The 14780-nt window shown below is 36.8% G+C and overlaps 1 protein-coding gene across 11 annotated transcripts in view; it reads right to left on the bottom strand.

The window, feature by feature from the left end:
- The window catches only part of TMEM232 (transmembrane protein 232), a 326397-nt gene that overhangs the window by 176766 nt on the left and 134851 nt on the right, over positions 1-14780 (bottom strand). For all 11 annotated transcript variants that reach the window (XM_058440629.1, XM_058440635.1, XM_058440638.1 and 8 more), the window contains 2 exons: positions 14300-14423; positions 13245-13494 (listed from right to left, as the gene is read on the bottom strand). In XM_058440629.1, coding sequence (XP_058296612.1) covers positions 13245-13494; positions 14300-14423 — 374 coding nt within the window. The remainder of the gene's footprint in view (positions 1-13244; positions 13495-14299; positions 14424-14780) is intronic.

Below are 14780 nucleotides of genomic sequence, written 5' to 3'. Positions count from 1 at the left end.
ATTTCCAAGTTTTATTATCACAACACAGACTCCAGATAATTCAGGCTTTTAAAAAAAATCTATCATTTTTTCACTGTGAAACCAAAGTAGGAACATAAGAAGATGGCATTTCAAATTTGAAAGATAGAACACAAAGCTGTGCTTCCCTGTTAGTAAAGATATATATAAGTCATCAGAAATAAATACTAACAGTCTGGATGCATATGGGTCTGTAACAGGAATTAAGAAAAATATTTTCCTCTGTAATAAGAACATTTTACTATCATGTTTAATGGCTAAATGTATGGGCTAGGTTTTCTCAACCTATAACGTGGGAGGTGTTTTAATGACACAGACCCCTGGACTCCACCTTTTAAAAAGTCTGATGCAAAGTTCTAGAAAAGGCCCAGGAACTTACATTAAAAATATGAACCACACATGATATAGGGTCTGTGGCAAATAATGCTATAGGATAATGACTGTCTGAGAGAATTTCCCAACGTCACCTTTTGCACATTCTTCAACATGCAGATGGACGTTTGTTAAAATTTCATTGAAGGGACCATCTAGTCTAGTTAGTTCAGTATAGGGAGGCAGTTATTAGTATTGACTCCAAAATGAGAATTCCTTCATTAAGTCACAAATGTGCCATTTATTAATTATACTTCTTTGGACAAATAAACTTTTATTGCCTCAGTTTTCTCGCTCAAAAATGGGGATAATATGAGTATCTGTGTCATAATCTTGTTGTAATGATTAATGAGTTAAATAATGCATGTCAAGTGCCTAGAAAAAATGCCTGGAACATTCAAAGAGCTCAATAAATACATAAAATAAACTTAATTATTAATATCCTTTATGACCCGTAAGGGCAAAATGTTTTTCAAAATCAGAATCTCAACAGGGATCAAGCAAAAATTCTGTATGTTTAAATAAATTAATGTTCTTCACGTTCTCTCATAGTTTTCCAGCTCAAAATAATCTCTTCTTTGAGACTATGCTGAAAAAATTTGTATTTCAAATAAGGGCTTATTTAGGCACTTGAACATATTCAAACTTTTCTGTAGCTTAACTCCATTAAGACATATGTAGGATGGTTCTCCATAAAAGAATAATTAAAGTCAGACTCTTTGAATTTCAACCAAATGTTAAATGCATAAGAAATATTTGTAAGCATATAAAAAATTTTCTGTTCAATAAAAAACCACCACTCAGCACTTCAGTTACTAGCCAGAGACCCCAACTTGAATTAATAGCCATTTCACTCTGTGAAAAGCTTGTCTCACACAAACCTCAGAGTGGAAAAGGGACATGTTAAGTAGCCTTCTTGTCCCTAGATTCTTCAAGTTCTACTCCTCTATCAGATAAACAGGGGTCCCCAAACCTACCAGTCCGTGTCCTGTTAGGAACTGGGCCATACAATAGGAGATGAGTGGCCAGTGAGTGAACATTATCACCTGAGCTCCACCTCCTGTCAGATCAGTGGTATTACATTCTCATAAGAACATGAACCCTATTGTGAACTGTGCATGAGTGGGATCTAAGTTGCTGCTCCTTATGAAAATTTAACTAATGCCTGATGACCTGAGATGAAGCAGTATCATCAAAACCATCCCCCACCCCACTCCACCCGACTGTCAGGGGAAAAACTGCCTTCCAAGAAACTGGTCTCTGGTGCCAAAAAATTTGGGGACCACTGAGATAATATCAAAGGAAAACATCTTCATATTATCTTCATGGGGGTTCTATTCATCTGTTTTCACACCGCTATAAAGAACTTCCCTGAGACTGGGTAATTTATAAATAAAAGAGGTTTAATTGACTCACAGTTCCACATGGCTAGGGAAGCCTCAGGAAACTTATAATCATAATGGAAGAGGAAGCAAGCACCTTCTTCACAAGGCAGCAGGAGAGAGAAGAGCAAAGGAGAAACTTCCAAACACATATAAAACCATCAGATCTCGTGAGAACTTACAGCATGGGGGAAACCGTCCCCATGATCTAGTCACCTCCCTCCCTAGACATGTGGAGATTATAGGTCTCTCCCTCAACGTGTGGGGATTACAATTGGAGGAGATTTGGGTGGGAACACAGAGCTAAACCATATCAGGAGTCATTATTTTAATTTCTTAGAATAATGCCTTCACAAAACTATGATTTAAATTGTTTCTTTGTAATAAAGACTTTATGTAAAAATGGTCCATAAGAACATTATTTGAGGCCACGTGTGGTGTCTCACGCTTATAATCTCAGTACTCTGGGAGGCCCAAATGGGTGGATCACTTACCGCCAGGAGTCTGAGACCAGCCTGGGCAACATGGCAAAACCTGGTCTCTACTAAAAATACAAAAATTAGTCAAGCATGGTGGCACAAACCTGTAATCCTAGCTACTCAGGAGGCTGTGGAATGAGAATCACTTGATACTATTTTAAATGCTTTTCAGTGTCATATGTACCTTATACATAAATAAAGTAAGCATTCACCAGATATGTAATGTATATAGGAATAAGCATTACAAAAAGAAATACTTCCTCACCTATAGTTTCTCACTATAATATTAAACTACATTTACCAAGATAACATCTATGAACATTTACTGGGCCTTTACCATGCACTAGGTAATATGCCAAGCGTCTGTATGTTTCCATAGTTTTTTCTCACCCAAAGTCCTATCCTATGGACTGTATTCTTATCAAAATTATTAGGTAATGAAAATAAATTTTAGAAAAATAAAATGCTTTGATCTAGGATTCTGATATTCAAGTGACAAAATTAAAATACAGTATGAGTTCATTTGACTCCAGATCTGGGTTTTTTCACTCTAAACAAAAGACTTACTAATGTTAAAGGTATTATTATGAGAAAAAATAATTTTCAATTAAATAAAGCAGAAGTTCCAGATTATTTATATCACTTTTCAGAAAGACAGACTCTTATCTCCCAGTAAGTATGTTGAAAAAGCCCACACAGATGATACTACCTTTGGAACCCTCTGTTTTCTGTGGTCCTGTGTAACTAGGCTTTATTACCAATGATCATGCAGGCGGGACACCCAGAAAAAATCATTTTCTCTTTGTGGAAAAATTACTCAGTAATGCTACAAAAGATCATGTTACAATGGACCACATCAGTACAGTTTTCAATTCCTATCATTTGACTGGTGAGATACTTGACAATGTATTTGTCAAGTAATGGCTTTTCTTGGTAGTGACTTACATAAAAGCCAAAGATCCAGTAGAAACATGAAGCAGAGATCAACGGTTTACATTTAGAGGTGTTATATTCTCTGGTTATGACAGAGATGAAGAAAATTGCAGAATATATCCTTGGGACATCTTTACCTAAATTTTCAACATGTTATCAACTTATTTCAATCATTTCTCACAAGAAACCACAAAGCTTTGGTAAGAATTGAGCATTTCAAAATAGAATCATCAGTGAGACAAATGCCACTAGTACTATTTATGGCTTCTACAAGAAGTTAGATGTCATAGAAAAATGTACTGACTTTTGACTATGAAGAGGCACATTTCGTATGTCTATCCTCTTTAATGCAGATCAAACCTTTAAAAGCACTCAACATTACAACATCTATTTGTCCACCATGTTGAGAAAACATTGATAAAATATGGGTTATTCATTTCATTTCCTAGTTCAAGGGCGAACATAAGAAAGACATCAGTGAAAGCAAAGAAAACGAAAACAAAAACAAAAACAAAACAAAAAAAGCTATCCATTTCCTCTAAACCACTTGTGAATGTACAAAGGGCCATTTCTTCAAGAATCCAGTCTGTTAGGGATTACCTTCCGCCTCTCTATCATCATGCCATTTTAAAGATTGAAATACTGATAGCATGTGACCTGTAGAGATAGCTCTTTGATTCGTAACATTGTCTGGCTGTTGACACAATGGTATTCAGAACCTCCTAGTTTGTTCAATGACAAATAATTATACAAAAGTAGTACGAACTTTGATGAAACTGTTGCTCACCATACAAGTATCTAGGTGGCTAGCTCATCTAGGGACACAGATGACAAAAATCAGAATTGATTGTTCTTGGATGTCATACCAAACAGAAACAAGTGTGTTTATTCAAATTTATAAAGATGAGAAAACAATGACCAAGAATGACTATATTCTTAGCAAGTGTGAGCTCACATAGTTGTCCATAATGTATGGCACTGCTCAGAAGGAAGAAAGCTCACATAATACCAAAAAGATTCTCAGCAGGTCTGCTTTGATGCCATTATAGGTAAAAAGAACAATATTTGAGCTAGGAAGATTTTGGATGTGTTTTCCAGAAAACTGGGAATTATTAAGCTGTAGATGATTAGCAGAAAGACAAAATGTCTTCCAAGAAATCACCCAAATTCTAGGGCATCAAAATAAAGTGTTCAGGAAAAGATTTAAAAACTTCAAAATAAAAGATTAACAATGAGTAAATGAATTCAATAAAATTATGAACTTCCTGGGGGAAAATATCAGATTCTCCTTATCCATTCATCTGTTGACAGACACTTGTAAAAAATTGAGACTCTTGTCTTCTGCAACCACATGTATGGAACTAGAGGTCATTATGTTAAATGAAATAAGCCAGGCACAGCAAGACAACCTGCATATTCTTGCTTATTTGTGGGAGCTAAAAATTAAAACAATTGAAATCATGGAGATAGAGAGTAGAATGATGGTTAGTAGAGGCTTGAAAGGGCAATAGGGTGATGAGGAAGAAATAGAGGTGGTCAATGGGTACAAAAAAATGGAAAGAATGAATAAGCTCTAGTATTTGATGGCACGACAGAGTGCCTATAGTCAATAATAATTTATTGTACTTCTACAAATAACTAAAGAGTATAATTGGATCATTTGTAACACAAAAGTTAAATGCTTGAGGTATTCGATACCTCATTTACCCTGATGTAATTATTACACATTGAATGCCTGTATCAAAATATCCTATATACCTGATAAATATATACACCTACTATGTATACTCAAAAGTTGACATTTTAAAATTTTTTAAAAATCAGACTGTTTGGGGACTCTGGCAAGATGGCCGAATAGGAACAGCTCTGGTCTGCAGCTCCCAGTGAAACCAACGCAGAAGGCAGATGATTTCTACACTTCTAACTGAAGTACCCAGTTCATCTCATTGGGACTGGTTAGACAGTGGGTGCAGCCCACGGAGGGCGAGCAGAAGCATGGTGGGGCATTGCCTCACCCGGGAAGAGCAATGGGCTGGAGAACTACCTTTCCTAGCCAGGAGAAGCCCTGAGGGACTGTACCATGAGAAACTGTGCTATCCAGCCCAGATACTACACTTTTCCCATGGTTTTTGCAACCCACAGACCAGGAGATTCCCTCCTGTGCCTATACCACCAGGGCCCCAGGTTTCAGGCACAAAACTAGGTGGCTGTTCGGGCAGACACTCAGCTAGCTGCAGGAGTTTTTTCATACCCCAGTGGCACCTAGAACCCCAGCAAGACAGAACTGTTCACTAACCTGGAAAGGGGGCCGAAACCAGGGAGCCAAGTGGTCTTGTTCAGCAGGTCCCACCTTTATGGAGCCCAGCAAGCAAAGAACTACTGTCTTGAAATTCTTGCTGCCAGCACAGTAGTCTGAAGGCAGCCTGGGAAGATTGAGCTTGGTGTGGGGAGGGGCTTCCAGCATTACTGAGGCTCCAGTAGGCAGTTTTCCCCTCACAGTCTTAAGGAAGCCAAACTCACTGCAGCACCGCAAAGCAGCTGTGGCCAGACTGCCTCTCTAGATTCCTCCTCACTGGGCAGGGAATCTCTGAAAGAAAGGCAGCAGCCCCAGTCAGGTGCTTATAGATAAAACTCCCATCTCCCTGGGGCAGAGCACCTGGGGGAAAGGGTAGCTATCGGTGCAGCTTCAGCAGACTTAAACTTTCCTGCCTGCCAGCTCTGAATAGAGCAGCATATCTCTCAGCACAGTGCTCAAGCTCTGCTAAAGGGCAGACTGCCCCCTCAAGTGGGTCATGGACCCCCGTGCCTCCTGACTGGGAGACGCCTCCCAGCAGGGGTCAACGGACACCTCACACAGGAGAGCTCTGGCTGGCATCAGGCAGGTACCCCTCTGGGATGAAGCTACCAGAGGAAGGAACAGGCAGCAATCTTTGCAATACTGCAGCTTCTGCTGGTGATACCCAGGCATACAGGGTCTGGAGTGGACCTCCCGCAAACTCCAGCAGACCTGCAGAAGAGGGGCCTGACTGTTAGGAGGAAAACTAAGAAACAAAAAGCAATAATATCAATATCAACTAAAAGGACACCCACTCAAAAACGCTAACCAAAAGGCAACAGCATCAAAGATCAAAGGTAGATAAATTAACAAAGATGAGAGAAAACCAGTGCAAAAATGCTGAAAATTCTAAAAACCAGAATGCCTCTTCTCCTCCAAATGATCGCAACTCCTTTCCAACAAGGGCACAAAACTGTATGAAGAATGAGTTTGATGAGTTGACAGAAGTAGTCTTCAAAAGGTGGGTAATAACAAACACCTCTGAGCTAAAGGAGCATGTTCTAACCCAATACAAGAAAAATAAGAACTTTGATAAAAGGTTACAGGAACTGCTAAATAGAATATCCACTTTAGAAAAGAACATAAATGACCTGATGGAGCTGAAAAACACAGCCTGAGAACTTTGTGAAGCATACACAAGTATCAATAGCTGAATCAATCAAGTGGAAGAAAAGATATCAGAGACTGAAGATCAACTTAATGAAACAAAGCATAAAGACAAAATCAGAGAAAAAAGAATGAAAAGGAATGAATAAAACCTCCAAGACATATGGGACCTATGTGGAAAGACCAAACCTATGATTGATTGGTGTACCTGAAAGTGACGGGGAGAATGGAACCAAGTTGGAAAACACACTTCAGGATATTATACGGAAGAACTTCCCCAACCTAGTAAGACAGGCCAACATGCAAATTCAGGAAATACAGAGAACACCACTAAGATACTCCTCGAGAAGAGCAACCCCAAGACACATAATTGTCTGATTCTCCAAGGTTGAAATGAAGGAAAAATTGTTAAGGGCAGCCAGAGAGAAAGGTCAGGTTACCTACAAAGGGAAGCCCATCAGACTAACAGCAGATATCTTGGCAGAAACCCTACAAGCCAGAAGAGAGTGGGGGCCGATATTCAACATTCTTAAAGAAAAGAATTTTCAACCCAGAATTTCATATCAAGCCAAACTAATTTGCTTCATAAGTGAAGGAGAAATAAAATCATTTAGAGACAAGCAAATGCTAAAGGATTTTGTCACCACCAGGCCTGCCTTACAAGAGCTCCTGAAAGAGGCACTAAATATGGAAAGGAAAGACCAGTACCAGCCACTGCAAAAACATGCCAAAATATAAAGACCAATGACACTATGAAGAAACTGCATCAACTACGGTGCAAAATAACCAGCTAGCATCATGAAGACAGGATCAAATTCACACATAACAATATTAACCTTAAATGTAAATAGGCTAAATGTCCCAATTAAAAGACACTGACTGGAAAACTGGATAAAGAGTCAAGATCCATCAGTGTGCTGTATTCAGGAGACCCATCTCACATGCAAAAACACACATAGGCTCAAAATAAAGGAATGGAGGAATATTTACCAAGCAAATGGAAAGCAAAAATGCAGGGGTTGCAATCCTAGTCTCTGATGAAACAGACTTTAAGCCAACAAAGATAAAAAAGACAAAGAATGGCATTACATAATGGTAAAGGCATCCATGCAACAAGAAGAGCTATCTTAAACATACATGCACCCAATACAGGAGCACTCAGATTCATAAAGCAAGTTCTTAGAGACCTACACAAGTTCTTAGAGACCCACACAGTAATAGTGGGAGACTTTAATACTCCACTGTCAATATTAGACAAATCAACGAGACAGAAAATTAACAAGGATATTCAGGACTTGAACTCAGCTCTGGACCAAGTGGACCTAATAGACATCTACAAAACTCTCCACCGCAAATCAACAGAATATACACCCTTCTCAGCACCACATCACACCTATTCTAAAATCGACCACATAATTAGAAGTAAAACACTCTTCAACAAATGAAAAGAACTGAAATCATAACAGTCTCTCAGACCACAGTGCAATCAAATTATAACTCAGGATTAAGAAACTCACTCAAAACCACAAAACTGTATGAAAACTGAACCACCTGCCCCAGATGACTACTGTGTAAATGATGAAATTAAGGCAGAAACAAATAAGTTCTTTGAAACCAGTGACAACAAAGGAACAATGTACCAGAATCTCTGGGACACAGCTAAAGCAATTTTAAAAGGGAAATTTACAGTACTAAATGCCCACATCAGAAAGTGGGAAAGATCTAAAATCGACATCTTAACATCACAGTTAAAAGAACTAGAGAAGCAAGAACAAACAAATTCAAAAGCGAGCAAAAGACAAGAAATAACTAAGATCAGAGCAGAACTGAAGGAGATAGAGACAGAAAAAATCCTTCAAAAAAATCAATTAATCCAGGAGCTGGTTTTTTGAAAAGAATAACAAAATAGATAGAACACTAGCCAGACTATTAAAGAAGACAGAAGAATCAAATAGATGCAATAAAAAATGATAAAGGGGATATCACCACTGATCCCACAGAAATACAAACTACCATCAGAGAATACTAAAAACACCTCTATGCAAATAACCTAGAAAACCTAGAAGAAATGGATAAATTCCTGGACCCATACACCCTCCCAAGACTAAATCAGGAAGAAGTTGGATCTCTTAAGGGACAAATAACAAGTTCTGAAAGTGAGGCAGCAATTAATAGCCTATCAACCAAAAAAAAAAGCCCAGAACCAGATGGAATCACAGCCGAATTCTACCAGAGGTACAAAGACGAGCTGGTACCATTCCTTCTGAAACTATTCCAAACAATAGAAAAATGGGGACGCCTCCATAACACATTTTATGAGGCCAGCATCATCCTGATAGCAAACCTGGCAGAGACACAACAAAAAAAGGTTTCAGGCCAATATCTCTGATGAACACCGATGTGAAATCCTCAGTAAAACGCCAGCAAACCAAAGCAGGCAGCACATAAAAAGCTTATCCACCATGATCAAGTCAGCTTCATCCCTGAGACGCAGGGCTGGTACAACATATGCAAATCAATAAACATAATCCATCATATAAACAGAACCAATGACAAAAGCCACATGATTATCGCAATAGATGCAGAAAAGGCCTTTGATAAAATTCAACACCACTTAATGCTAAAAGCACTTAATAAACTGGGTATTGATGAACATATCTCAAAACAATAAGAGCCATCAGTAACAAACTCATAGCCAATATCATACTGAATAGGCAAAAGCTAGAAATATTCCCTTCGACAACTGGCACCAGACAAAGATGCCCTCTCTCATCACTCCTATTTAACATAGTATTGGAAGTTCTGGCCAGGGAAATCAGGCAAGAGAAAGAAATGAAGGGCATTCAAATAGGAATAGAGGAAGTCAACTTCTCTCTGTTTGCAGATGACATGATTGCATATTTAGAAAACCCCATTGACTCAGCCCAAAAACTCCTCAAGCTGATAAGCAACTTCAGCAAAATCTCAGAATACAAAATTAATTTGCAAAAATCACAAGCATTCCTATACACCAGTGATAGAGAGCCCAAATCATGAATGAACTCTCATTCACAATTGCTGCAAAGAAAATAAAATACCTAGGAATCAAACTTAAAAAGGATGTGAAGGACCTCTTCAAGGAGAACTACAAACCACTGCTCAAGGAAATAGGAGAGGACACAAATGGAAAAACATTCCATGCTCATAGATAGTAAGAATCAATATTGTAAAAATGGCAATACTGCCCAAATTAATTTATAGATTCAATACTATTCCCATCAAGCTACCATTGACTTTCTTCACAGAACTATAAAAAACTACATTAAATTTCATATGGAACCAAAAAAGAGTCTGTATAGCCAAGAAAATCCTAAGCAAAAAGAACAAACCTGGAGGCATCATGCTACCTGACTTCAAACTATACTGCAAGGCTATAGTAACCAAAACAGCATGGTACTCGTACCAAAACAGATATATAAACCAGTGGAACAGAACAGAGGCTTCAGAAATATCACAACACACTTACAATCATCTGATCTTCAACAAACCTGACAAAAACAAGCAATGGGGAAAGGATTCCCTATTTAATAAATGGTGCTGGGAAAACTGGCTAGCCACATGCAGAAAAGTGAAACTGGATCCCTTACTTAAACCTTATACAAAAATTAACTCAATATGGGTTAACTCAAGACTTAAATGGAAGATCTAAAACCACAAAAACCCTGGAAGAAAACCTAAGCAATACCATTCAGGATACAGGCATGGGCAAAGACTTCATTACTAAAACACCAAAAGCAACGGCAACAAAAGCCAAAATTGACAAATGGGATCTAACTAAAGAGCTTCTGCACGGCAAAAAAAAACTATCATCAGAGTGAACAGGCAACCTACAGAATGGAAGAAAATTTTTTCAATCTATCTTTCTGACAAAGGTCTAATATCCAGAATCTACAAGGAACTTGAACAAATTTACAAGAAAAAACAACCCCATCAGCAAGTGGGCAAAGGATATGAACAGACACTACTCAAAAGAAAACATTTATGTGGCCAAAACAAGCATATGAAAAAAATCTCATCATCATTGGTCATAAGAGAAATATAACTCAAAACCACAATGAGATACTATCTCATACCACTTAGAATGGCCATCATTAAAAAGTCAGGAAACAACAGATGCTGGAGAGGATCTGGAGAAATAGGAACGCTTTTACACTGTTGGTGGGAGTGTAAATTAGTTCAACCATTGTGGAAGACAGTGTGGAGATTCCTCAAGGATCTAGAACCAGAAATACCATTTGACCCAGCAATTGCTTTACGGGTATATACCCAAAGGATTATAAATCATTCTACTATAAACGCATGTACATGTATGTTTATTGCAGCACTATTCACAATAGCAAAGAGTTGGAACCAACCCAAATGCCCATCAATAATTGACTGGATAAAGAAAATGTGGCACATATACACCATGGAATACTATACAGCCATAAAAAGGAATAAGTTCATGTCCTCTGCAGGGACACGGACGAAGCTGGAAACCATCATTCTTAGCAAACTAACACAGGAACAGAAAACCAAACATTGCATGTTCTCACTCACAAGTGGGAGTTAAACAATGGGAACCCATGGACACAGGGAGGGGAATATCACACACCCGGGCCTGTCGGGGGTTGGGGGCAAGGGAAGGGAGAGCATTAGGGCAAATACCTAATGCATGAGGGGCTTAAATCCAAGAAGATGGGTTTTAAAACCACCATGGCACATGTATACCTATATAACAAGCCTGCAAGTTCTATACATGTATCCCAGAACTTAAAGTATAATAATAAATAAATTTAAAAATATCAGACTGTTGAGGAGGAAAAAAATGTGAGTTTTGTGAGTATCCACAGAAACATGCAATCCCATCATCATAAGATTATGACAGAGTACAGGGGGTCATGACCAAAGGGAGGCCAAGAGGTTTCTGGGAGTAAAGATTCTTCCCATGGAGGGCCTTTTCTGGACTAGAAGTCAGGAAAAACTAACCTACATAGCCAGACAAGAATTGAAGGCCAAAATTGTAGATGAGTCTGTTTAGTGGTGGTTTAAAAATCACGTATTGAACAGCTATGTAGCAAAATTTCTGACATTCTGAATAATTAAAATTGTGAACAGCAAAAGAAATGAATACCTTCATTTATCTTCACTTTATTAATAATATAAACATGGAAGAAATACAATTTTTGTACTTAAGAATAAAGATCTGTTTAAAATTGGCACCAATAAAAAAATAAAAGCTTGAAAAGTGGGAAAAGGTCACAGTAATTACACTCAGAAGCTGGGTTTCAATCTATTGATTAAGCCAAAAATATATTGAAGGCAATTTAAAAATAGTGAGCAAGTTTTTGAGAACGAAATGTGTATCTACTTCTAAAGTCTTACTATTTAAAATTATATTCAATCATAATTTCCCCCAAATCAGTGAATTATGGTTTTGGCGAAAGACAATATCTTACTTCTTTAAATCCTTCCAAAATCTTGCAATTATATCTGAAATTTAATGATTTATTTAATTACATTATAAATCCACTATCATAATTGCTTACCTATTATGTATTATTATGCTAGATGCTGGGTTAATAGAAATATAATTCAGACATGATTCTTCAGTATCAATTATCTCAGCATTTAATGGAAGTGAGAGTCACATACACAATAGACTATAATAATATATAAATTGTAATTATTTTTCACAATAAATCTATAAAGTTTTATTCAACCACAAAAGACTACTTTGAATTAACATTGTCCCCATAGTACTCTTGAAAAAATCAAAATATTTTATTCTATTATCTCCCCTAAATACAGTAGCAAAATGACCTTTAGTCCTGAGACATAAGACAGCTACTATTTGATGGACAATAAGATGTCAGGTGTGAATATTGTAGTAGAATATCTGAGTGAAGTAATTGTAGAGAAATCCTCTGGGCAGGAAAGGAACAAGAGGGAGACAGTAAATGCCTAGAGAAAATGGAGGAAAGAAGATAAATCCTATGGGGAACAAAATAAAAATAAAGAGGAAATAAACTTCATATACACTACCCAGGTTTGCCTAAATCCATCTTTTGTTTTCAAGGAATATAATTTGAATCATCAGTCAACTGAATCTAATTTTTATTTCAGTTGTTTTAAAATAATTGATAAAAATTTTCTGGCTGGGCGCAGTGGTTTACGAATGTAATCCTAGCAGTTTGGAAGGCAAACGTGGTGGATCGTTTGAGGTCAGGAGTTTGAGACCAGCCTGGCCAACATGGCAAAACCCCAGCTCTACTAAAAATACAAAACTTAGCCAGGCATGTTGGCGAGTGCCTATAGTCCCAGCTACTTGGGAGGCTGAGGCAGGAGAAAGGCTTGAAGCAGAAGAGAAGGTTATAGTGAGCAGAAATCACACCACTGCACCGCAGCCTGGGTGACAGAGTGACACCTGGCCTCAAAAAAAAAAAAAAAAAAAAATCATGTTATATTCTTCCAAAATTTGTAGAAATTTTAAATTACTTGCTATTTCTAAATATTAACTTTTTGTAGAATGCTTATTATTATATGTAGACAGTGACACTTAAAAATAGTACTCATCAAAGTGAAAAACAATCTACTTACAATTCTCTGACATTTTTGAAGAGAAATATTCCAAAAGACTTAAAATACTTGTTTCCTTTAATTCTGGAGGTACTGATTTGTCCAAGTGTAAAATAGTTTTTTGTGAACTTTTACAGTGACAGAAACCAATTAAAGCAGTTTTTCGCAAATCAGAAGTGGCTGCATACAAGCAGATTTCTGCAAGAATTACTGTATATATGTAGACTACATTCCAGGCCCAGGAAAAATCATCTACCTTGCAACTTTCTTCCTGAAATAAGAAAACAGATATTTGATCATCAAAGTATGTCTTTGTGTATCAATAACTACATAGTGTACTTATAATAATTGTTAAAAGACCATAATAAACTAATATTTCTAAATGCGTTCATTAAAAAATGGGTTTACCATGAGTAGATTGCATAAAATACAGTTCAAAGAATAAAAAATACAGATAGCTAATAATTATATAAAGAACAACTTTGCAATTTACTTAGCAGTCAATGGAATGTAAATTAATTCAATGAGATACTATTTTCCATATCATATTCAAAAGGAACCTTTTGATATACAGCTCCATTCTAGTGTGTGACACTTTCATTTATTGTTCATAGGAATGCAAGAAAGTTATTAATATATCTTATGGAGAATAATTTGGACATCTGTCCCAAAAACTTTGAAAGAAACTTCACAGTCTTTCACTTGGTAGTTTAATTTTATTAGCCCACTCTAAAGAAATAGAAGTGTTGACAGAGATTTTATGTATGAGAATAACAATTCAACATTACTTATAATTAACTGTGAACAATTAGAAACAAATTTAATGACCAACAATACAGAAACGTTTCAATAAGTGATCTTACCCCAACCAAAATATAAATTTTAATATTATGTAATGAAACTTAAAAATGTTTATGATAAATGGTAACTGTGAATTTGCTTTTATATTTAATTAAATTTATTATTATAAAGTTATGCATATTATATGCGCTAATACGATATACAATTTAAATAGTGGCAAAAATAAAATCTGTTTCTCTTCGGTTCTCTTTTCACATATAAATTAGCAATGTTACCTGATTTTGAACAGACATAATGCTTGAAACAAAATCTCTCACTACGTCCATTAAAGCTTTCAAGCAGGCCATGTTTAATTTGGCGGCCTCCCCAAGGACCATTAAAGCCAGTACTGAATCCAACCTGAAAATTTTATGGACGAAAGGATAAAGATTGTAATGGAAAATAATAATAATAATCAACTTTTAATGTAAAAAAATGTAATAGCCAGAGGAAATGCATGTCTGCATTACCAGATACATTTATTTTCAATAAAGATTAGTATTGGTTCTTACTTATTATGGTAAAAATCTGCAAAGAAGAGACACATTTTGGTAATATGTTTGAGTTCAGAGTAGTGCTCTGATGAATCTGAGTAATAAATATCACATATAATCACATTTCTTCATAGATCCTGAACAACAAGCAATCAGGGGCTCTGGTTCTAGAGTACCCCCCAAAACTCACAATAGGTTTTAATGTTTAACCTCTTGCAACTGA

The sequence above is a fragment of the Hylobates moloch genome, unplaced genomic scaffold, assembly GCF_009828535.3.
Source record: "Hylobates moloch isolate HMO894 unplaced genomic scaffold, HMol_V3 SCAFFOLD_6, whole genome shotgun sequence".
In the NCBI taxonomy this organism is placed as follows: Eukaryota; Metazoa; Chordata; class Mammalia; order Primates; family Hylobatidae; genus Hylobates; species Hylobates moloch.
The sequence above is the reverse complement of the archived record's forward strand: the minus strand, read 5'-3'. Positions and strand labels throughout refer to the sequence as shown.